The sequence below is a fragment of the Carassius carassius genome, chromosome 3 (genome assembly GCF_963082965.1).
Source record: "Carassius carassius chromosome 3, fCarCar2.1, whole genome shotgun sequence".
In the NCBI taxonomy this organism is placed as follows: domain Eukaryota; kingdom Metazoa; phylum Chordata; class Actinopteri; order Cypriniformes; family Cyprinidae; genus Carassius; species Carassius carassius.
This window is the reverse complement of record NC_081757.1, coordinates 7612873-7639059: the sequence shown is the minus strand read 5'-3', so window position 1 is coordinate 7639059 and position 26187 is coordinate 7612873. Positions and strand designations below refer to the sequence as shown.

Genomic DNA, 26187 nt, shown 5'->3' with positions numbered 1-26187 from the left:
AAAAACACACTTGATAAACAAAGAAAATACTATTTTAAGCTTTGTGCGTGATGCTTACGAGTTGAGTGTCCTTGCTTTGGAAAGCTATTTCTATGACACAAATCATTCAAACTGCTGCTTAGTAAGCTGCCTTACTGTCTTCATAGCTGGCCTCTAAGTTTTGAACCTGAGCCCCAGTCTCCAATTCCCAATGGTTACTGCCCTTTTTTCTCAAGTCCACTCGTGTCAGATCTTTTAAAGGCTCTTATAATCAGTTAGCAGATATAGCATGAAGATAACTGCTATCATTTCTATTTTAGTTTAAGATTCAAAATAGCTGCTATCACTTTTGTTAACATCCAGTATCATCAGCATTAGGACTTCCTATACCATTCTATCCTTATCCTATACCGGTAAAAACATTTGATACAATACCATTCAGAAGTTTGGGGTCTTTTACTCAGGAAGGATGCATTAAATTGATTCTATTTTTTTTTTAAATGCTGTTCTTCTGAACGTTCTATTCCAAGATGGTTCACGTTTCCACAAAAAGTGAAGGATCATGTGCAGGCCCGTAGCTGGGGTCAGTGGGGCCCCGGTGCAGATTGTACCAGTGGGCCCTGCTTGAAATTGTTTAATTTGTATGTCCGTTCTATTTATTTATTTGTGCTATATACACAATGTTTATGTTTTTTCAAGTTTGTAGGTGTCCAGGTGAAACCGAATAATTAAATATAAAATAACACTGTATAGTTTTCAATGTAAAATAAAATACACAGTCAAACCAAAATTTATTCAGACACTTTCAACATTTCTCACATTATCACAGTTTATTTGCTATAGTTTAGAAATTGGTAATAAAATATGACAAGAACTCAGAGTTAAACTGTGTCAGAACAAATTTGTCCTGATAATGTAAGATAACTTTGATAGAAAGGTATGCAATGGATTATAATCAACCAAAACTTCAGACAACTGTTAGTATGAAAATATTTACACAACTATCCATACTTTGTTAAACAATTACCAAGCAATGCTTAATTTTGTTTAGTCTGTGGTAGGGCTGGACGATTATGGCCTAAAATCAAAACCTCGATTAATTGAACATTTTACCTCGATTACGATTATTGAACGATTATTTTGTTTCTGTTTTGTTTTTTTGCCCTCATAGTTCACTGACAAGGTTTGTACTGTAAATATGATTGACTATCAGCAGTTATTTTATCTATGTTCGTAACATTTCCTACTAGGGTTGGGTATCGTTTGAATTTTATTGATTCCGATTCTTATCGATTCCTAGTTTTGATTCCAATAAGATAAAAAATCCAATATAAAAAAATAAAGTCAAACATTTAGATGTCAAACATTTTTACAAAGCATTCTGTTGCAGCTGAATAACATGAGCAAAAATCAGCAGCCTACAAAACACTGCAAGAGGAATTTTGCCTGTGATTTAAAAAAAATACCATAGCAAAAACAACTAGATTTATATAAATTTCAAATATTAAAGTGTTAAAGACAAGTATTAAAATAGGTCAGTAATAAGAAAGGAACAAACAAATCAATTAGCAATATCATAAGTAAATACAACTAAACTAAATTTCAGGTACAGAAACTGTAATTAAAACTTTAAAAACACTGCATAGTTTTCTTTTTATAAATAAAATAAAAATGAATCAAGTAAAGTTATTAAATCTATTCAGTCAAGATCAGTGAATGATTTTCTTTTGTTCTTTGATTAACATTAATGACAGACAGCGCGTTTATTAGGCTGTTGTCTCTTTAAGCAAAAACACTGCACATGTGTTTTCTTTCTCATCTGTTTATGTTCACGTAAGACAAAAACGGCTGCGTTTATGATGATATACTGATGTAGTTTTCTGTATCGCAGTTTCGACTCGGAACAACCTTTTCTACAGTTAAAATACACAGAACAGTCCGAGAAGGGACACAAACCGGGAACCCGCAGCGCGACCGCCGACCGCTGCTCTCTGTGCACACGCTTGTGCTTCATGTGCGCTGCACACAAACATGCTGTAATAAGTTTTGAGATTCTAAGCTACTTTAGTGATAAATCACAGGACAGTGATGACAACTAGTTTCTGTGTTTCTCTGTGCGCGCGATCTTCACAGCTACTGTTTATATGAGTGTTCGTGCCACAATGCAGCTGCGTGAACATGGCATCTCGATGTAAGAATACACATCAGTTCATCTAATCGCTTGAATGTCCAAACCATAAAACAAATACAACTGACAAAGTTTAGTGAAGACGCAAGGCTCACCGCTCACACCGCTTTGCTTTTATGCCACTGAATGGAGACATGTGGCTACACACGCGCTAGTATGCTTTTAAGGGGGAAGTGTTAACGGGATTAAAAAAACGAAATAACCGACATGGGAAAATTACGTCGGTTAGAGGTTATGAATTTCGGTTTTGATTATTTTTCGATTAATCGTCCAGCCCTAGTCTGTGGGGTGCATTACCAATTCAGGAAAAAACATGTAAGCAAAACATGGTGAGGGTCAAAGTGTATAAAAAAATAATTTTTGGTCCCAAATTTACACTTTTTTTTTATCAATTTCACTGGTAGTCTACAGTATGAAGAATTGTGGGGTATAATATGTTAGTACTTTATTTTGCTATACTCACTTACATAAATGAATTATAGTGTCTTGCACCCACTACTAAAGCTATATAAACAATTATATCTGGTGTCTGAATAATTTTTGGTTGGACTGTGGATAAATTCTTGTTAAAACTACAAAGTAATTCAGTCAAGAGCAGTGAAGGACACCGACAGCAGAGCTAGTAAATTATGCGCGGTCACTTTAAGAGACAATGCATCCATTAAAATGATACACATCCGATTTCTTTCTCAACTGTTAATTTTCCCTTAAGACATAACCGACAGTTTTTTTGAACACATGACATATTTTGTATGTATTTGTCGGTACAAAAGCAAGAAGAGGCAGATTCGTTGTTGAAGCGCTTTTAGACACGTCTCTGCATGCGCCCTGAATACCAGAACACCGCGGGTGCTGAATTGGGCTCTTTCACATCTTTTTCTGTTTGTTTAAAATTCCTGAAGGAGAGCTCGGTTCAGTGTGGCTGTCTTTGAGACTCGGCTCTCTGCGTGTGCACCGAACACAGCGCTAGAGTAGTCACTCAGTCGAGCTTTCCCGCGTCTTGTGATTAAATGCTTTAAACTCTTTTGAATGTTTCAATTGGCAAGGTTTAAAAACATGATAAGCTTTCATGACGGCACTCAGCAGTGGCCCGTCAACTGATCCAAGTGTCTTTTTAGGCTGGCCTCAGCCAGTCGGTTGAGCTCGCCGGGGACCCCCCCTTAGCCGTGGGCCCCTATAATCGTCACCACCTTTCACCCCACTAGCGACGGCCCTGATCATGTGACACTGAAGAATGCTGAAAATACAGCTTTGCAGTGCAAGAATAAATTACATTTTAAAATATATTTAAATAGAAAACAGTTTTTTAAAAGTTAATAAAATTTCACATTACAGTATTTTAAACTGTATTTATCAAATAAATGCAACCTTGGTGAGCATAAAAAAATTCTTTCAAAACCTTTCAATGAAATCTTACTCCAACTTTTGAATGGTAGTGTAAATTATGATAATTTTTAACTCGATTTAAATAGATTAAACATGACTAAGTGGACAAACACTAGCCAGTCACTTGAATTCTGACAAAATGAAGCACTTTTAATTTCTCCATTTAGCAGACACTTTTATCCAAAGCATCTTACAAACGGGCCACATCACAAGCAATTTCTCATAAGCGGTAGCAATATTCATAGTACACAATATGCCAAGTTTAAAGTATAAGATTAGTATACAAACTACATTAGCACATAGACGTATCCACTATCTGTGGCGTATTTTTAAAAGCATGGAACCCATCCTATCATGTACGGCGGCAATCAGAAAAGAGCGTAATCTGCCAACGGTATCAAGAGCAGGATGAGTGCCGTCTCTCCAGCGTTTTGTAAATGGATTCCAAAGACAAGCGACCGCACCATGTGACCAAAGTGAAGTGGACGGCATGCTCCTTATCTCTGAAGGAGAAAGGGATGGCTGGGAGCAGTGGTGGCACCTTGGCTCTCCGGACAGAGCTGTAACATGAAAACGGCCGTCCTTGCTGGCAACAGAGCTAAAGTGGATATATTTCAGGTGTTGTACTTCAAGAGGTCAGTGCGTAGAGACATGACAGAATGGACGCTGCTCAAGCGGCTTCTGGACGCTGTGCACCAGCACTCCACCATGATCGGACGCCTCTGGCTCACGGTCATGGTGATTTTCCGCCTGCTAATTGTGGCTGTGGCCACTGAGGACGTCTATACGGATGAGCAGGAGATGTTTGTATGCAACACCCTTCAACCGGGATGTCCCAATGTCTGCTACGATGCCTTCGCCCCAATCTCGCAGCCTCGGTTCTGGGTCTTCCAGATCATCACTGTGTCTACACCTTCACTTTGCTTCATCATCTACACCTGGCACAACTTGTCCAAGCAGCCAAAAGGCGAGCAGTCGAGGGAAGCATACGATCGCAGTTGCGACTCGGACAGTTGCTCTATCAAGTCGCACAAACATCTCGGACACAGTCTTGCTGATGTCTTTGAGGGCATTGCATTGCAGGAAGCCAAGGCTCCGTCGAAAAGCTCCTCGGGTGTCCTTTCCAAGTACTACGTCTTCCATGTGTGCTTTCGCACCGTTTTGGAGGTCGGTTTCGTAGTGGCTCAATGGCTCCTCTTCGGATTCCACGTTCCCGCTCACTTTGAGTGCACAGCGACGCCTTGCATGCAGAAGGTTGACTGCTACGTCTCGCGTCCCACCGAGAAAACCATCTTCCTGATCTTTATGTTTTGCGTTGGGATCTTCTGCATCTTTCTCAGCTTCCTAGAGCTCAATCATTTGGGCTGGAAGATGATTAAGAAGTCGGTGCTCATCAAGGATGGCTCCTGGAAGGGATACGACGCTATAAACCAAGACTCGCAGTCGATAGCCTCACTAACCTTCAGAGACGTGACCAGCACTACTTCTTTACCTACCCTAGATCTAGTCGTGGACCATCAACCTGACTGGACCTGTGCTGGGAGCTGCTCAACGAAGAAAGACAAAGACACCTGCAGAGGAACACAATCGCTCAAGGGTAAATCGCAACCAAACAAAGGAAGAAAATCAAAGCAGAAGAGCACTGAGGTTTGGATATAAACTCAATTATGGACAAGTCGAAGAGTCTTAAAATTGATTACGATGCTATTTTTGTTGGTAGGTTTTTTGAAGGCAGCTGCTACTCGTGTGTTTAGATGAGTTTAAGAAATAAAATGCACAATCAGTCATGACATGTTATCAATATTTCCACGTCGTTTATTTATGCAATATACAGTGTGTAATAATATATTCATTTACAACATCTATAAACCACTTTGTGTATAAATTATGCCAGAGAGCAAAAAGAAAACAATTCACAGCCTTTCCTTTCACTCAATGATGTAGTGATGAACATTCGAGTAGAAGTTTTGTAAGAACACTAAAATTGGTACAGGAGTTAGTAATAGTGTTTGGAAACAAAGAGCTATTCTACATCTAAAGTCCGAGATCAAGATTATTGGGGTGCCACATTTTCTTCCGAGTCGAGCAATTTCTTGTTTTCACAATGACCTCTAGAATAGTAGTCATATATATTATTATATACTAAGAATCAGATCTTTCATTTTACTAGAACATTATCTATAATCTCTTAACTTTTGAATTTAAAGCTGCCGTGTGTATTTTTTTTCAAATGTTAAAATGTTTTATCATATCCCAGTATTTTGTGCAGGGATAATAAGACACTATACCGTTTGAAAGTTTGGGGTCTCTTAAATTCACCAATATCACATTTATACAATAGAGATACAATAAAAACTGTATGTTTTATAATGTAAAAAAGGTTCAATAGTATTACAATTTAAACAGTTTTCTATGTTAATATATTTTAAAATGTAATTTATTCCTGTGATCAAAGCTGAATTTCTCTTGTCTTGTGATCCTTCAGAAATCATTCTAAAATGCTGATTTGCTGCTCAAGAAACATTAATTATTATTAGTAATGTTGAAAACAGTTGTGCTGCTCCATGATACTTTTCAAAAGAACAATTATTAAAATATAAATATATATATATATTACTAGTCAATTTGACATGTTTCTCCAGAATTAAACAGAATTTCTTTCAAAATAAAAAATACAAAAAAACTACTGACCCCAAACTTTTCAATGGTAGTGTATGTACATTTTAAAACAATTTGTTGGAGTGCTCTGAACAATGCACGTTTAGCTCAACCAGTGGCGTGGGTTTGGGGCAAAACTACACATTTTTCCAAACAATGAAAAATGGAGGGTTAGGTAAATGTTTCTAAAAGAAAAATAGGGCTGAATAAAAATATCTTAAATAATCTCTATAGTGATTTTTTACATTTGAAAATCCAAAAGATCTGAGATCCATACCCATATTCCTTGATCTTATTATTCTGTGCCACTATTTCCTGCACTGATTTCCAGCAACTGTTGATAAATCTACTGTAAAACAAGATATATTTTAGTGATAGTTTGAATAGTCGATAAATTGAACAGCATATTTTGGACCTGTTGTTAAAATGATCCATAATTATTTTTGGAAGGTTCCCTATCTAATCTATTGCAAGAGATGTGAAGGAGTTTCTTTCACCACTGACATTTTCTTCAGAGAATGCAAAAATACAGTACTTTTGGCAACTCAGTTAGGTGCTGTTAGTGGCACAGAATTGATATGTTACAGTTTTAGGCATCATTTGTTTCAAACAGCTGTTTCACTTTTTGTTCTCTGACTGCTCTATTTGGCCAAAAAAATTAATAAAAAATACAACAGGGAAGGATCTGAAAACATCTGGATGGTTAATGGCACTATCTGTCCAATACAGAAACAAAAACAGTCATCCAAAGTTCAATTCCATCCACAAGAAACATACGGCTCGGAATAACAAAAATAATGTTCGACATTTCTTGAGTACAGTATGTTTTTGGGGGTCAAACAGACACAATATTCGTCAGTTCAAACTAAACTGGTCCGAATTAGAAAGATGTCGACTGCCGCTGATAAGCACAGGACGGTTCGACTACAGAATGTTTCATTAACATCTGCACATTTTAAAATGTCATTCGGAGGATGACATCAGTCAAACAAACCACATAGGTGAGCAAAAAGTTCTTGTTACATACAGTACGAAGTTGTGAACCATATCAATATATATTTATATATGCTTTTTAGCACTCCATAAGATTAGACTGATAAAATTTTGTATTTCTCGGCATGGCAGAAAGAGATACAGTAGAAAGTGCAATGTCCTAAAACCAAAAAACACAACACAAAAATAAAATGTGCACATCAATGGGTGTGTTATTCTAAAGCTTTAGTGCAATACAGCCACCGTTAAAAAAAAAAGCACTTGAAGGCGCGAGAGAGCAAAACCCATTTAAAAAACACCTGCGATACTTACTATGATACCTAAGATCACAATAAGTCTGTAAACGGAGACAGACAGAGAGAGAAAGAGGACATTCATAAGAGTAGCAGTCAAGAGAGTCACAGTTTATAGAAAACTTGTGTTTCAAAAAACACATAAGACCACCGCAGGCAGGTAAACCTCATATCAGAGCAAAAGAAAAATATATATAAACAGCAAAAGTCCAAAATCCACCCCATTGGATGCATCACATTTTCAAATGGATAAGGTAAATGCTGCGTTGAAGATGAAATAAAATTACACTGCAAAAAAATACAAAATAAATAAAACTAAATTCTTAATCAGTATCTTGATGTTTTTCCAATAAAAATATCTAAACATTATTAAATCTAAACAATTTAATAATTTGTTTTATTTTATTAGAATTTATAAGACAGATATATATATCTTAAATTGGCAAACTGGTTTATACATAGAACTAGAAAAACAAAAATACAGTGGTATCTTTTAAAGTAAATTTCAAGTAAATTATCAGTATTTTGTCTTTTTTTTATTAAAAAACACTTTTAATTTTACATAAGAAACACAGTGTTATATTTGTTTTGTTTTTCATTTGACTTACACATTTTTTAAACTTATATATATATATATATATATATATATATATATATATATATATAAGTTTAAAAAATGTGTAAGTCAAATGAACTTATAAGTCAAATAAACTTTTAAAATGGAAATGAATTATTATTATTATTATCACTATTATTATTATTATTATTAAAAATAAATGTATTGTGTTTTAAAGATGTTTAGTTATTTTTTACTAAAGAACAAAGCAAAAACACTGATTAAAAATCTTTTTTTTTTGCAGTGTAAAATTCTAGATGTTGCACCATGATGCCTGGAAAACGTAATAAGATAAATAAATACTGAAATGTAAAAGGTTCAAAGTTGTCTGTGGTCAAACGCAAGGCTTTCATTGGTGAGAATGCAGCAGAGCATGTTGGGTGAGCAGACGGTTCAGACAGTTTGGTTTGGCGTGCGGTCAGTGACCCGGGGCTCATTGAGGCAGGGGCACTAGGACCTCGACGTAGTTTATGGGGAAGAAGCCCGATTCGCCGTTAATCATGCCTTCATACCAGTTCTCATCAATCTGATTGGTGAGGATGATGATGTCGCCCTCTTTGAAGCCCAGCTCGCCCTCGTTCTCCGGCTCAAAGTCGTAGAGCGATCGACAGCAGGGCTGGTCCAAGTGTGACTCGCTCTCTGCAAAGAGGAGACACACATTTAAACATTTGTTAAAGGAATAGTTCGCCCATTCACTGAATCTGTCATTTTTACTTATAATGTTGATCCGAGCCCATATGCTGCTTTTTAAATTTTATGATCTTGTCCTACAATGTTCACGGTGACCACAGCTGTCAAACCAATCATTTTAGTACCATTGATAAACTATTACAGTTTTTGTTATTAATTAGAATCAGATATTTTTTCTTTTTTATAATTTTTATTACTTTTGGGAGCATTTTGTCAAGATTTTGTTTTTAATATAGTTTTTAGGTTTTACTTTAGTTCATATACTACTATAGTTATTCTTAATATTTCGAATTAGACTTTATTTTTATATTTGTTGTCATTTTTAAAGCTCAGGAATTCGTGTTGTGTTTTTGTCATTTTTATCCGTTTTCCCTAAGTTTTGGTTTTAGCTTATTTCGTTTTAGATATTTTAGTACTTCAGCTTAAACCAGTTTCTTTATTTTCCTTTCTTTCTTTTTTTTTTTTTTTTACAAGTAATGGATTTTTTATGGTTTACGCCAAAAAAAGCACCATAAGCTTTAAGCAAGAAACGTACCAAAATATTAGTTCTTTTTACATTTAAGGCTCATTCACATCCAGTATATTCCTTATAAAAAGATATTAAGTATAATGCAATTAAAATGCATAAATATAATGCAGTAACCTAAATAAGTTACATACACTTTTTTACTATGTCACTATGAAATTCTACTGATATTTTTAAAACAGAAAACAGGTCTGGAATCACTTGAGGAAGAGAAAATTGGGTTTGAAATGAAATATTTAACACCTATGTGCTGAATTCAAACATCCAGTGCAACTAATGGAAAGAAAACAGCAGAGGGTTACTGAGAGGAAAGTAAAAGAAACTCAGTTTGAGAGCTGATGTGTGGGCAGATGAGATGAGTGGGTCCACATGAAATCTCTGAGCACAGATCTCCAACAAAAGCTCTACATATTTCTGCAGAATTCAAATACTACAATCTCACATTCAGTGAGAGTCTAGGCCTGAACCTACAGGATGATACTCACGTTTGCTATCACCATTGGAGCTCTCAGGCCATGATAGAGTCATGGGTGCTGTGTGTGTGAACTTATCAACTGAGAGCAAAAACACATGAGATCAAACATCAGAGACAAACGCATACACACACGAGCATGAACATGACCACAAAAAAACAACAACAACCATGTCATCCACAAATTACGTATGTGAATTGTCAGGTTGTTTGGTTTTGATTCTGATTCTATTATTTTGATAGTATTAACCTCTTTACGTTTTCCCAAAGCTTCTAGTTTTAAAGTCTTTTCAAGTCTGATTCCTATTTTGCATCATGTGACTGAAATACAAAAAGTCAGAACAGGTTAAAGTAATAAAATATTTCCATGATAAACATTACCACCTACTTTTTCCATTTACAGTGTGGTTGACTTGGATATCTGGAAAGGAATATGAATGAATATGTAAGAACACATGATGGTGAAATATGTGAGCAACACACAATAAAAGCCATTCATGAAGCTCTAGTCTCTTAAAAAAAACACACACACACACACACACACAAAGAACGACAAGCCAGAAGGGAAAAAAACACACAAAATGAAACAAACAATGAAACCTCAAAATAGACTGTATAGCATATGTTCATTAAATGTAATTTTTCCACCAGTCGATGGCTGGTAAATAATAAATATATATTTGTATTGTTATTATTTCTATTTATTTTTTTTGCTAGTAAGCACTGTAGTTGTATTAATTTATTAATAGATATACTGTAAGAAAATTCTCAGACCTCATAAAAACTAGTAATTTTATAGATAATTTCATAGAAAATAGGATCTTGAAAACATTTAACAACTAAAAGTTATGTCAAAATACAAAAAGAAACATTAAAGATTCTGCGTATGTTCAGCCTTCATGCTCAGACTGAAGCACACAAGTTGAGGTGTTTTCCTGTGGATACCTGTGCTTTTGACTGATGAGGTGTGGGTAAGTCCATTGTGTTGCATGTTTTCGATGGTCTCCAAATTGGACACGATCGACTTTGGCTTGAACTCTTTTTTGGGCCGACTGCTTGCAGTGGATATCCTGCAAGAGCAAAATATATATGCATATTAGCAAGAAACCTACATTTGTTATTGTTGACCATTTCATAACATATCTTCCAATTAAGACAGATCAACAATAGGCTAGATCATAAAATACACAGGGGGAAAAAAAACTAAGTGAAGTGATATGGGATGATTTCAAGCTGATTTGCAGAATGTGTAGTTGAAGATACCTGCTCTGTAGTTTGCTGTCGAGCTCCTTCAGGATCTCCAAGGACTGTCGATGGTAATCCAGCCCTGCCTCGATCAGAGCTGATAACTGACTCACCTGCTCCACCTAAAGGTACATGAAAGACATGACTTTTCACTGATCCCAGAACAGAAACATAAACAATATATAATTAATAGGAAAACACATATAGTGTGCAGCACATACAGAAGACTGTAATGAAAGAATAATGATATGATATCTCAATAATAAAGTCCCAAAGTTATGATAGTTCACCAAAAAAAATGGTAAATTGTGTCATTATTTACTCACCCTCATGTCTTTCCAAACCTTTATGAGATTCTTTTCTTATGCTGGATTTAAAGAAGATATTCTGAAATATGCTGGTAATCAAACAGTTGATGGCCTCCACTGCATAGTATTTCTTTACATACTATGGAAGTCAATGGGGACCAAAAACTGTTTGGTTCTTTTCAAAATTCTACGAAATATCGTCTTTTGTGTTCAACATAAGAAAAAAAAATTATACATGTTTGGAACAACATGAGGGTAAGTAAATGATGACAATATTTCTACATATACTATATATGATGACAATATATATATATATATATATATATATATATATATATATATATATATATATATATATATATATATTTATATATATATATATGCATTGTGTATATTTATTCTGAATCTATAAATACACACACATCCAGCATATATTTTGAACATATTTACATGAATGTATATATTAATATCATATATAAAATATATTTAATATATAAACGTAACATATTTTTCTCAAATATATACATGCATATGAGTGTATTTATATATACTTAATAAATATACACAGTACACACATACATTATGTAAACAAAAACTTTCATTTTGGATGCGATTAATCGTTTCACAGCACTAATATATATATATATACATATACATATATATGTGTGTGTGTGTGTGTGTGTGTGTGTGTGTATGTATGTATATATATATATATGTATGTATATACATATATATATATATATATATATATATATATATATATATATAAATAATCACTCTTTAATAATGTTCTCATTGGTAATTTCCCTTACATCGTTCTCCAAAAAGTTAAACATGCTCCTCTCAGCGAGTTCTTTGGATTCCTCAAACTTCTCCACAGCCTGTTTGATCTCCTCGTCGGGAATCTTGCCTTGACGTTTCTTCTTGTAGTCAAAGTCTAACCGTCGACCCTCCAGTTTCTTCAGATGATGCTATCAGGAAATCACATGAGATGTAATCATGTACTTCACTAACCTTAAACACTAACTAAAAACGGACAAACAGCTATCTGTAAATGACAGTGTCTGATAATAGAGGGAATCAGGGACATAAAATGAACAATTATTTGTTTGTTATTTAATAATAAAAAAATAACAAAACAGTGTTGTACAACAATCTCTTTGAGGTCTTTGTCTTGTAGAGTCTGAAGGGGGTCAATGAAGTTCTGTTTCACATTGATATCAAGGGCATCTTTAATATCAGCCATCTGCTTCATGGCTTCACCGATGTCCACCAGCGCAGCTCCTGAGAAGATGAGGCAGGCATTATATTTTGACTTTAATATAAAGATTATCAAACATTTAAATGTAGAGAGAGAGAAAATTGTGTCATATATATATATACTATCCATGTCTTTTTACAAAAATAAATATATATAAATTTAATCAAATTTAAAGAAAGAAAAAATAACACTTTATTACATAATCACATTATAATGCCTTTTCGTGATAATATGATAATCCAGTGATTAAATACTTAACAAATGAAACGTACTTATTTCATATTTTTTTAATTTGCATTCAATAAACACAATCCACAGGGTAAGATTGCAAAAAAAAAATGCAACAAAATACCCCAAACAGTAAAACTGTTCTGATTTAAATTTCTAATCGGAGGATCCGCTTTGGAAACCACTGTAATATAACCAGCATGTGCTCAGCAGTGTCTGGCATCAACAAAGCACCACAAGGTGTCAGAGTTGTGTTCAAATGCCATAAGTACAGCAATATTGCAGGAAACGTGTTTCACAGTGCACAGTGTGCAAGACTGTGACTCAAAGAGAAACAGAGTTCTTGAGATCGACCAGCATTCCTTCGCGCTGTAGTGGGATTTCCGTAACCGTCTGCCTGTGGCTCATGTCTGTGCATGCATGTGCTTGACTGTTGGTATGTGCGGGCGTTACCAAAAGTGGACTCCTCCCCCAGTTCCCGTCCATATCGCAACATGCAGTCTCCTAAAAGCCCTTCAGTCTGCGGATAGCCCGTCGTCTTCACCTGCCCTCTGATTTTAGACACGGTGTTGAGCATTCCCAGTTTGGCTCTTGATGCTGTCCGGATACACGACATACACTCATGACCAAACCAGAAATCATCACACTGCACTCCAAACATGATTCACTGACTGAAGCAGCAGTGGAGGCAAGAGAGGCAGTGCCTACTCAAATAAATAAATAAAATTAAGACTGCATGAGAAAATAATCAACAACACACAAAAAAAGCTATTTCAAAATACAAGATTAAATAGTGTTTAAATCAATTATATTGTGACAGTGCAATAGTGATAAAGCTTCAAAGGGAGGTGAGTTTACTGTGTTCTCATTGAGTGAGATAATCATTTTAATGAGATAATGGTCAAAAATCATGTTTGAACAGGTCAGCCTGAATGGATCAAACTAGTGGTAATAATGGAAAAATCGTACCAACCCTTTATTTATTACAGTTTTAATAAATAGTAAACTAGTATTAACATGCTACTGTATGTTATTATAGCATTGTTCACATTTTGTTGAGTATAAGGCTAGTGTTACACAAGACTTCAACCCTGTAATCAGACTAGAACTGGAAGGCCTCGCCTCCTTATTTCAGAAGTCCACTGCACACTGCTGCTTAGTAGGTGGTGTTAATGATATTTAATGACTCAATGAAATCATAAGTGTTATGAATATGTCAAATCTGTGATCATACCAGGGTTTGGCTGAAGATATTCTGTGGTTTTTGTTATAAGTTCAAAAACAGACTTGTTGGTGACTTCTATTTTCTGTAGAGGTAGGAAAAGGTAAGAGTAAATATATTTGTCATATAAATCACATGTGAAGAGGGGCTCATTTCTGCCATTTTTTTTCTCACCCTCTCCATTTCCATGAAGTCTTCATCCAGCTTTGTCCCTTCTGCACCGCTTATCTTCTCACTCAATAACTAGAATGAGAGAGAGAGAGAGATATTAGATCAGAAACAGGAAACAGTGATATTAGGCAGGAAGAAATCGCATAATGTTTCCCTGTGTACACACTGGTGTGGGCGGAAGAAGAAAAACAAATCAATAAAAAGAGCCTCTGTCTTAGCTCATTGTAGAAATGATACCTGATGTCACAGGTCTGAATTTAGTTTTGTGTGTGTGTGTTGAAGCAGCAGTGATAAGATGATAAATAACACTGATATGTATGACCCTGGAGTCTTAAGTCGCTGGGGTATAGTTGTAGCAATAGCCCAAAATACATTATATGGGTCAAAAATCATTAGGACATTAAGTAAAGATCATGTTCCATAAAGATACTTTGTACATTTCTTACCGTAAATATATCAAAACCTAATTTTTGATTAGTTATATGCATTGCTAAGAACTTAATCTGGACAACATTAAAAAAAAATTTCTCAATATTTAGATTTTTTTTTTGCACCCCCAGATTCCATATTTTCAAATAGTCTCAATTAAAAAAAACTGGTTTTGAGGTCACATTTCATGATGCACATTTAATATTATTATCCTCATCATTTTCATTGAAAATCTAGATTTACATCACATATTACAATATCAGCTAAAAATTATTACATTTATATTTAGTCATTTAGCAGATTTTTTTAGTATTATTATTTATTATTATTATTATTATTTTATTATTATTATTATTTCCATTTTAAATATAGCACCAAATCACTTTATTTTAAAATGTAAAAATGATTCAAGAGCACATTTATTATTATTATTATTATTATTATTACTACTATTATTCTTTAAAATGTATTTCCACATCACTAATTATAATATCATCAAAAATAATAATAATAATAATAATAATAATAATAATGAACCCTTTAAGGGCACATTTATTGTTAGTATTATTACTGTTATTATTATTGTCATTACTTTTCATTTCAATTATAAATTCACATCACTTTATTTTAAACAATTATTATACAAACCCGATTCCAAAAAAGTTGGGGCACTGTATAAATTGTGAGTAAAAAAAGAATGGAATAATTTACAAATCACATAAACTTATATTTTATTTACAATAGAATATAGATCAAATATCAGATGTTGAAATTGAGACATTTTGAAATGTCATGCCAAATATTGGCTCATTTTGGATTTCATGAGAGCTACACATTCCAAAAAAGTTGGGACAGGTAGCAATAAGAGGCCAGAAAGGTTAAATGTACATATAAGGAACAGCTGGAGGACCAATTTGCAACTTATTAGGTCAATTGGCAAAATGATTGGGTATAAAAAGAGCCTCTCAAGAGTGGCAGTGTCTCTCAGAAGTCAAGATGAGCAGAGGATCACCAATTTCCCCAATGCTGCAGTGAAAAAAATTGGAGCAATATCAGAAAGGAGTTTCTCAGAGAAAAATTGCAAAGAGTTTGAAGTTATCATCATCTACAGTGCATAATATCATCCAAAGATTCAGAGAATCTGGAACAATCTCTGTGCGTAAGGGTCAATGCCGGAAAACCATACTGGATGCCTGTGATCTTCGGGCCCTAAGACAACACTGCATTAATGTATTGGACAAGAATGGGACAACATTCCTGTTCCTAAACTTGAGCAACTTGTCTCCTCAGTGCCCAGAGGTTTGCAGACTGTTATAAAAAGAAGAGGGGATACCACACAGTGGTGAACATGGCCTTGTCCCAACTTTGTTGAGATGTGTTGATGCCATGAAATTTAAAATCAACTTATTTTTCCGTTAAAATGATAAATTTGTCTCAGTTAAACATTTGATATATCATCTATGTTGTATTCTGATTAAAATATTGAAATTTGAAACTTCCACATCATTGTATTATGTAAATTTTTTGGAATCGGGTTTGTTAATATTAGCTATTTATAAGTTATCAACCATAACAAGTACAAAAATGGCTATTATTTTATCTGTATTAGCCAGAATCTTATTATAATTTGTAGTGCATTGTTACATAATTGGTGCACTAGACTGATTGTTGTGATTTAAGAAACTAGTTATAAGCACCACTAATAATCACTAAGAGGATTAACATATCTTGCATAACAAAATGAAAATTAGGTTGACATTTTTGCCATGCAGTTCAGTGAGAACATAAAAAAAGTGACACAAAATGAATAGAGAATAGTCAAAGGAAATGTAATGTGCTGTACATATTTGTAAGGAAAACACATATTTTTGATAATTTTAATTTACCTGTCTTAAAGCAGGCTAATTTAGAGTCAAAACTTTTCAGAATGGTTCAAGCATGCTGACATGATGTGCTTTAGTATGCTGAAAGTCCAACAGTTATACTTCGAGAATGGTAAAAGCATCAGTAAAAAATGCCTTCACATTAAATTTTCAAATAAATCCAAATACATCCTGTCAGACTTCGAACCCAAATGTCAATGCTGCTCAATTATTGAAGACAATTTAGTGAAATAGAATATTATTAAACAAGAAAAAAATGATTCTAATGTTATAACATTGATTGGATCATGGAGCCAGGATGTTAGAGAGATCCATTACATCAGCTGAAAAGGAAATTTAATTACATTTTAATGATCTTCTTTGCACACTGACAAAATAAAACCTATATATAAAAATGTTCCATTATGATTTCATGTTGACTTTAAGCCTATTTATTCACTGAATATCTGTCAATTAACTTTCTGAGAAGCTGCAATTATCTGTGTATAGCACTAACCTGTTTTATTATATAAATCTGACTAGCCACCAACTAGATATTTATAAAAACATGTAGTTTTTCCACACCTAGCGCCCCAGTTGTCTAAGCTCAGAAGTTCATCTGTTTCCAAAATTGTAATTGGCTAAGCACCAACTGCAGTATGAAGTGGCCTACATTTATACTAACAGTCAGAATTCTGACCTACTTCTGGGTCTGGTTCATCAACACTGGCCCTGATGGATGCTGTTTGTTTACCTGATGAAGGTGTGAGGTCAGAACATGGGTCAGAAGGTCTTTGTAAATCTGTCTCTCTCTCTATCTCTGTAATGCACGGGTGACTGCAGGCAGAGGTTGTTCAAACACCCAAACGAAACACTCACACTGATCAGAACACGCTTGGTAATTACAAGACTGTCATTAGCAACATGATCAGCAGAAAGAGTTATGAATCATTCACAGGACTGAATCAGATCAGACGGCTAATATACTTACTCACTGAGACACAGGTTATGATGTCTCAAAATGACCCAGATCACACTGACATATTCCAACAAGAAGAAGAGTGCTTCAAATATTCAGATGACGTACTTATTTTACCCCTACAAAAAAAGGAGGCATGTTGGAAATAATGGAAACCAAGAAAGATGGCAAACTACCCTTCTTTTTTTTTACATTTCATCAGAATTAATACACTTTGACATTGATTCAAATCAAGATATATATATAGCAGACCATAATGCTTAATCGAAATAAGCAACAACAACAAACAAAAAAAATCCTGATTAAAATACGATGTATCGTGCAGACAGAATTTGGTACACAAATTTTTTGTTTTAGTTAAAAATACAACTGTTTTCTGTAACCTGTTGAAAGATTTTCATTATCATTCTCATACAGCTCTAGCAGTTTTCTCTCTAGAGAGTTTTTTTAAACAAATCATTTGTGATAACTTTTATGTTATACTTAAAAGACAAGTATTATATATATATATTAATATAGTACATATATATAAAATTAAATTATTTTTATATATAGGCCTATCTCAAATAAAAGCTTATCTGTGTAACTAGTTATCGAGTATAAAAGTAAGAAACCCCCAGAAGCCAGTCAAAAACACTGTATATGCAATCCATCTGAAAGACTTAGCTATGAATCAAAGTGTCAAATAATCCTAGATATTTTATTTTCCTAATTTATATTATTTACCATCAAACGGTTAAGATTTACAACACTGACGGCAACAAAATCAGCAGATGTCATGAATGAAAATGCAAATTTACTTCCTGACAGCAGGTGGCGCTTTTGGACAAGCAGAAATACAACCGTTACCATTGTTACCACTATAGACAAAGCAGAGCTGTGCTTATAAGACTATTTTATTAGGCATTATACAGATACAACATTGAAAAAATGTAAATGAAACTTTTCTGAATAAAGTCGGTTCCCTTTCACTCACAATGTTTCCCCTTTAAACTGGTAAATACACTCCAACACTGTGCAGTGGAATGTGATGTCTGAAATGATGACCCATTGCTACTTAAAGGCAGACAGTGGCCTTGGTCTCATAGCAGTTCCACAGACACTAAAAAATTCTCATTTCCTCTTCATGGACAAGCGTTCGATTTACTGAGGAATGAACGAAGTGCTCTCTGTTTAAATGAGGAAGGAAATTGCAACACAAGTCCAGACAGTGATAACACACACTCAAGTAGGTTGCGCTTTTCCTTACAAACAAACATTGTGTTGTGGAACAAACGCCCAATTTAATCAAGGGCACACACATATTCAAAGCTGCAGACGATTGTTAGAGTCAACAAATGAAAATAAACGTTTTCTCTCTGTGAGGGTGGGAACTCACAGAAAGCACATGCAAACCAAACTCTGACCTACACTCAAAAAAAAAAAACATGACAGATAGCAAAGCGCTCGCTAATTAATAGCAACAGACAACAGCGTGACACCTTATAAAACAGAGGCTAAGAATAGAAAGAGTGAGAATGTCTTTCAAAGCAGCGACTGCTTTACTGTGATCTATCCAATTAGCAGCTACAGCAAACGACTCTGGTGATGTCAACATGAACCAGTCAGTTTAACAGCAGCACTGGATGATCACCAGGTGAAAACAGATCAACTTGCTAAAGACTGAAGGTGGAATAAATGTGTCCATGCCTTAGCATTTATGTCAGTCATCATGTTCAATCAACCATTTATTATCACAAAATAAACCTGGAACCATCACAACACAGTAGAGGTGTAACGGTACGTGTATTCGTACCGGACTGTTTCAGTACAGGGCTTTCGGTACGGTGCACGTGTGTACTGAATGACCGAATGCAATATTTTGTGTGCGGAACATAGGTACATTTTCGTGTTTCCAAACGAACATATTAAGTGGCGGAAGTCTCCGCGTTCAGCGCAAACCCCGCCCTGCAGCTGATTCTAAGACCGGTGGCACTGGCTGCGTGGCGTGAGCCTGGCGTTTCTGCTACGGGTCAGTTGCGTGACGGCTGCTTCGCGTTTTCTGTGTCTTTACAAACCAGAATCGTGCCTGACGCGGCGCTGGCGCGCTGCTGCTGCTGTAGGTGACATAGAGGGAGGCCGCTGAGGCGCCGACAGACCAGGATCTTGTCTTCACGACAACGATATCTTTACTTCATATTGAGCATAAATATAAAGCCTACTGACAAAGGACATCGTCAATAGTATTGACGGCAAAACAGACTATGTTTGACAGGTGCAATATGCCAGTGTGTCACCGGCCTAAGGTTTTCAAAAGGCATCACGCGAGTGTGAACATCAATACAACTAGGAAAAAAACGATTGTAATTCAAACGCAGCTCCCGACGGCATTTAAACAGACCTTTGCTCTTAATTCCGATCGGTCCAACGCAATAACGAAATCTGAGCAGGTCTAAAAACTGAAACTTTTGATGCTGCAACTTTACACTTTGGAAAAGTTATATATATTTTTTAAATATGAGCAGGCCTACAAGCTGGGATTGGTAATGCTGCACTGTAATCATAGTTATTTATTTATATTTTTCATTATATTTTTATTATGTGATATTGGTTTGAGACTGAGAGTATTTTATTTAGTGGAGAACTTTACAGCAGTATTTTATTTCTTATTCTTTTTTATTTTATATATATTTTATTAAAAACTATTTAAAAAAAGTTTAAACAAATTGTTAAAAAAAGTTCATTTCTTTCCCTTACTGTACCGAAAATGAACCGAACCGTGACTTTAAAACCGAGGTACGTACCGAACCATGATTTTTGCGAACCGTTACACCCCTACTACACAGTACACAGATTACCATATAATGTGTAAATAAATAGTCATAAAATATAATTGATTTAATTTTTTATCTTGTGTATGTATATATATATATTATATATATATATATATATATATATATATATATATATATATATATATATATATTTTATATATATATATATATATATATATATATATATATATATATATATATATATATTTTATATATATATATATATATATATATATATATATATATATATATATAGATGGATAGATCGATAGATAGATTTTTACACAAATTATTATATAAATTAAATTAGATTTTATTTTAATTATTTCATTAAATCAAAAATAAAAGTATATTATTTATTAATTATATATATATATATTATTATTTTATTCCATATCTAAAATGATACAATTCTTCATTATTAAGACGTTAATATGCTGAATGCTGCAGTTGCACAGTATTGTAGTAATCTTTTTCATTTCACTGATATAAAACCTAAACAGTGGTCTCTTATGGCTTCTGATGGGGTCATATGGGCAGCAAACACAAATGCAAAATGCATAAACTGTAGACAGTGTGTCAGTGTATTGAGATAAAAGATTTCTGTTGAAAATTATTTAGGAAGATAAAATGCACTCTTAGAATGTCTTTAACAGTAATTAAGTGATTCAGTAATATTGGGTAACATCAGGCCCCTTCCTTTGTGCAGCACACAACAGCATAAACCTCCTACACACTCAGAAACTCACAGAACTGACATGCAAACCTACGCAAAAGGCAAACATTGTGCAGCACAATGCAATATAGTGCAACAAAACCATACAAATTAATATTTCATATTAATATAACAGCAATATTGTTGATATACTTTTAAAGGTAAAAATTTAGCATCTACGTCTGAAAATTTACTTACCCTCATGTCATCAATCATGTAGATGAGTTTGTTTCTTCATCAGAACTGATCTGGAGAAATTTAGCATTACATTATTTGCTCATCAATGCAGTGAATGGGTGCCGTCAGAATGAGAGTCCAAACATCTGATAAAAACATCACAATAATCCACAAGTAATCCACACCACTCCAGTCTTAAGAAACAAATCCATCATTAAGGTGTTTTTTGGACTGTTTCTGTTTGTGAATGGCACTTGGTCTGTGCATATTTCTCTCCTGATTCAGAAAAGATGACTTTTTCACTGAAGAAAGCAAAATAATGTATAGAGAACTCGTAATTTAACCTATAGAAAAAAATGGAATTTAAAAACAGCTTATTATCAGCTGTTGGGACTCTCATTCTGATGGCACCCATTCACTGCAGAGGATCCATTGTTGAGCAAGTGATGTAATGCTACATTTCTCCAAATCTGTTCAGATGAAGAAACAAACTCATCTTCATCTTGGATGGCCTGAGACCGGGTACATTTTCAGCAAGTTGTCATTTCAGGGTTAACTATTGCTTTAAAACCATTAATCTGTTCACATAGCAAAGGAAAAGACTAACATTTAAGACAGCTCTAAGAGACAGCTTTTTGTTAAATGTCACGTTGAAATTTGAAGTGGAAAACCCGATTGAGATTAGCACAAAAAAAAGAAAAATACTGTAGATCATAATCAAGGGAGTAAAGACAGACCTGCACATCTGAAATATATTTTAGAAAACTAAGTATTTTTAATAAACTTCTGGGCATTAATATTAGATATAAGACTTAAACCTTGAACAAAGTCTTTGTTCAACTGCAAGGCCTTTGGTTTGCTCATCTCTGTTTTACTTTGTGGTGACCTTAGATATATCACTGGCTAAGAATTAGACCTGTCTAACACAAAATAACATCAGCACAAACTGTTCCTGTTTAATAAACCACAATAGATTTGACCTGAGCCTCAGAACTGTGTGTCACCGATGTTGGGCGGCAGTCTCACAACAGCAAGCAGATACAGAACAGATAATGCTCCTGATGTTTTTTCAGGCAGCACTACTGCTGTGTTCTTTATGTAAGGCCATTACATGCATCTCAAGAGTACAGGATGAAACGAAACGCACATCAAAGAGCCAAGCATACAGTCGTGAGAGAACAAAGGACATTTGCAGCTGTTTATGATGGATGATAATGTCAGACATCGCGAAAACATTCTAAATGTGATTCAGTATTTATTTTAATGTGCTGCACATAATATTTCAGTTCTACCTGCCAAAACAGGCAAAAAATTAGATACAAATAATTATTTGCCATCACAGGAATAAATGACATTTAAAAATATATTAAAATAGAACAAAGTAATTACAATTTTATTTAATATTTTGTATTAAATATAATAATTTAATATACTAAAATATGTATTATATAGAAATATAGAATTATTATATTTAATTTATAATGTAAAATATTAATTAAAATGACTAAATGTATTCATTAATATATTTATAATATATAAAATATATTTGTACAAAATATATTTATAATAAAATTACAAATTAAAAGTACCCCACCAAACGGGTTGTCAAATGCAGTTTTTTGTTTTCCCTTACCAAAGTGGATTTGTAGTGGAGACCATGTGTAGACTTTTTATAAACCTCATGAGAATTACATGGTTTAAGAGAGCATATCAAAAATATCTAGAGGCCTGACAATTTTTGATACTAAATAACTTCACAGCTGGTGCCTCCACGAAATAAGGTTCTTACTTACACAAGATACTCATGATCACATCAGTCTCTGTGGCTTCCTCGAACTCCACTCACTAGCAACCAACTAGGTCAGGCTAAATTTAACCATAACACACAAAAGAAATTAGCCTCACATGGCAGTATTGCTTGTGACTTACACTGCTCAATGGCAATATTTCACGAACCTTGAAGCAGAAGGACACTGTGATATGAATTAGATATAAAGAGAAAAAATATTTGAATGCATGATTAAAGTCAGCCTGATATGAAAACTGACCTTACATTTTTTTAATCCACATTCCTTTGTTTAATCATGCACAAACACTGCATGGAATTTCACAGAAACAAATGTTTGTCTGTACAATCCTCCAACAAAATCTCATGCTCCACTTTAGAAAAAAACTACTTTTCAGACATTTTGGCTAACTTACAGGTTTCACAATTCAATTAAAACAAAATTTTAACAGCCACAGCACGGTCTTAAAATTATAATGAAATACAGCGTACTTTTAGTGTGACTGACTGACCATCACTGACAAGGTACCGAAATATAACCGCACAGGACTGTAATCAAACAGTCAATGCATAATTAAACAAACAAACACATAAATAAAAACATTTTGATTCATTCAATTTGGATGCATCTGTTAAACCTACATTTTAGTGCAGGCTGCTTCCATTTTCTAAGGAGTATTACTCAAGAGTATTTTGTACTATCAACTCATTACTACCATGTTGAATATTTATTGCACAAACTGTCAACACAAGCTGGATTAAAACTGACTGTCAGTCCAGTCAAGCTCTTTTTTAAAACTTAAAAAAAAACAGTACCATACCATTTCCCAATTTAATGCAGCATTACATTAAAGATGTGGTTATTTATTGCACAGACAATATATTTGTATCAGTTTGTATAAACAAAAGGCAGGTGTGTTTACAGTAGCATATTAATAATGTGTGCAATATGTGGTCTAGAAACCAAAAGGGAGAAAATAACCTGCAATATTCCTTTAATTCCTTGTTGACGTTTGTCAGTGAAGGAATGAAGCAAGCTTTGTAACCTGAGGCTGAGTTTCACTACAGTCCATTAGAAACATCAGGCTTGTAGGAGTCTAGCGGTGATAATGATGACTGAACACAGCTGTGTCTGTGATAATAACCGTCACTGAAGACGACAGGAAACCGTGACTCCATTACGGATCCAGTAGTGCTTTATTATCACTGCACATGATGAGAGAGGAACAGAGAGTATGAAATCAACTTGACGTCGGTGTAGCGAGGAAAACATCATCCTGACTCATTTACTAATAGCACGCTGCTTGGAGTCACATCTTACACTCAACGTCAAATGGCACTCATGATCCATTATCAAGTGAAACAGGAAATTCAGTTCAAAGATGATAGACGGTTATTTTATTTTGATGAAAGACAAACAAATATTTTCCTGTATAATAATGTGCACTGATGAATTCCTCACATTTCGATTTCATGTTGAATTACTGAATATGAATTTCTGCAATGTAACATTTCTGAGTGAATATTCAGCATTCAATATCGTCTTGTTGTGTCGTCCATTGTTGTTCTCGTTAACTTAAATTAAATCTATTAAAAAACATTTCTGGTAATTGAAATAAATCTGAAATAAGATCAAATAGAAATATTACATTTAAAACTTAAATAAAAAAGCTAAATAAAAATTATGATAGCTAAAAATTCATTTAAAATTAAAATAAAATAATAGCTAATTCCAATAAATGCTATAATAGTATTTATAAACATTGTAAAAATTGGTAACCTGCAATTATTACTTTATTACTGTTTCTACCCAATTTAATCCATGGAATGAATTAATGTTTGTGTAAAGTAATGTGCATAGGTTGGATATATTTTTGACTTGAATAAAAACAAGTTTATTTAAATGCCAAAATAACATTCATTTTAGAGGTAGATTACATTTTCTGAAAGTTTACAAATATATTTTTTATTTATATGCACAGAAGAATTGTTCTTAATAAGAATAAGACTAAGTAGATTATCTATCTATTTCAGTACTTTTAATTTACCAAGGCAAAGTAGTTGAATGAAGAAAACTGTACTTCATTGGACATGCAGGTCTGTACATCAAACATCTGAGAAAAGACAGTCACAGACTCAGTGTTCTCTCAGATGTAATTTCCTGCAGGGTACTGGAGTAATAATACAGCGGTTTGTGAAAGAGTTTCACAGCATGAGCCCTCTGACCTTCTTCCTGCCCAGAGAATAAAGACAATGCAGCATGATCAATGGAACAGCTCTGACCAATCAGACCCTTTCCTTTGCAGGTAAAAATCAACAAAACAATAAAAATAACAACAACAATGGTGTGTGTTTTTTTCATGGGTGGGATCGGTTTCCTATTCTAGGTTTTCAAGAATTGATTCATCAATGCAGTTTCAATAAAAGGTCACAAAAACAGGAACGCTCTACACAGACTCCTAAATGTCACCCATTCCAGAATAACATGCCAAATAGCTGGGACACATACAGGTACCAGAGATAACTAATCATGGAAACAGAATTGCATGACTTGAATTTCGTTCAACTTGAAAACATTTCACACTGAAATCAACATGTAGCAAAAACTAGGGATGTGCACAGCTACACATTTTCATAATTGACTTCAAACTAGGCTATTGATTAAGATTTAAATGTTTTTGAAAAATCCACTTATGGTTCTTTGATCAGAAATATAGTTACAACTGTGAAATATTATTACAATTTAAAAGAACAGTTTTCTATTTGAATATATTTTCAAATGTAATTTATTCCTGTGATGATAAAGCTGAATTGAATAATGATCCTTCAGAAATCATTATAATGCTGACTTCCTGCTCAAGAAAAAATTTCTATTATCAATGTTAAATACAGCTTCATATTTTTTGTTAAAGCAGTGATGCATTATTTCAGGGCTCTTTGACAAAGTTTAAAAGAACAGCATTTATTTGAAATGGAAATCTTTTGATCAGTTGAATATGTCCTTGTTGAATAAAATTAATTTGAATTTATTTTAAAAGAAATAAAATCTTACTGACCCCAAAAGTTGTGAAGTAGTACTGTATAACCCTTTTACTGCACAAAACTATCAAAGCTCTCATGAGAAAGTCTCCAGTACTTAGTGGCGCACAATGAACTTCAATGTAACCCAAGTAATTAGACTAATGGACTA

At 34.1% G+C, this 26187-nt stretch overlaps 2 protein-coding genes across 4 annotated transcripts in view; one reads left to right on the top strand and one right to left on the bottom strand.

Annotated features, from left to right (window-relative positions):
• Positions 1-3941: 3941 nt before the first annotated feature.
• On the top strand, positions 3942-5329 carry LOC132113908 (gap junction delta-2 protein-like). The gene has a single exon (XM_059521965.1). It carries the CDS (start codon positions 4121-4123, stop codon positions 5210-5212), a length of 1092 nt encoding a protein of 363 aa, XP_059377948.1. The 5' UTR covers positions 3942-4120; the 3' UTR covers positions 5213-5329.
• A 2901-nt stretch (positions 5330-8230) lies between these two features.
• LOC132117842 (endophilin-A3-like) overlaps positions 8231-26187 on the bottom strand; it is a 29727-nt gene continuing 11770 nt past the window's right edge. The window contains exons 2-11 of one of the 3 annotated variants that reach the window (XM_059527154.1): positions 14240-14308; positions 14078-14150; positions 13297-13440; positions 12505-12638; positions 12167-12325; positions 11065-11168; positions 10747-10871; positions 10190-10222; positions 9815-9883; positions 8231-8752 (exon numbers count right to left, since the gene is read on the bottom strand). In XM_059527154.1, the coding sequence (XP_059383137.1) occupies positions 8547-8752; positions 9815-9883; positions 10190-10222; positions 10747-10871; positions 11065-11168; positions 12167-12325; positions 12505-12638; positions 13297-13440; positions 14078-14150; positions 14240-14308 (1116 nt within the window). In that variant the 3' untranslated portion in view covers positions 8231-8546. The remainder of the gene's footprint in view (positions 8753-9814; positions 9884-10189; positions 10223-10746; positions 10872-11064; positions 11169-12166; positions 12326-12504; positions 12639-13296; positions 13441-14077; positions 14151-14239; positions 14309-26187) is intronic. The other 2 variants (XM_059527164.1, XM_059527169.1) reach the window with 2 other exon arrangements.

Excerpts from the sequence above, each read along its gene's own strand:
- LOC132113908 (XM_059521965.1), top strand. The coding sequence starts at position 4,121 with ATGAAAACGGCCGTCCTTGCTGGCAACAGAGCTAAAGTGGATATATTT.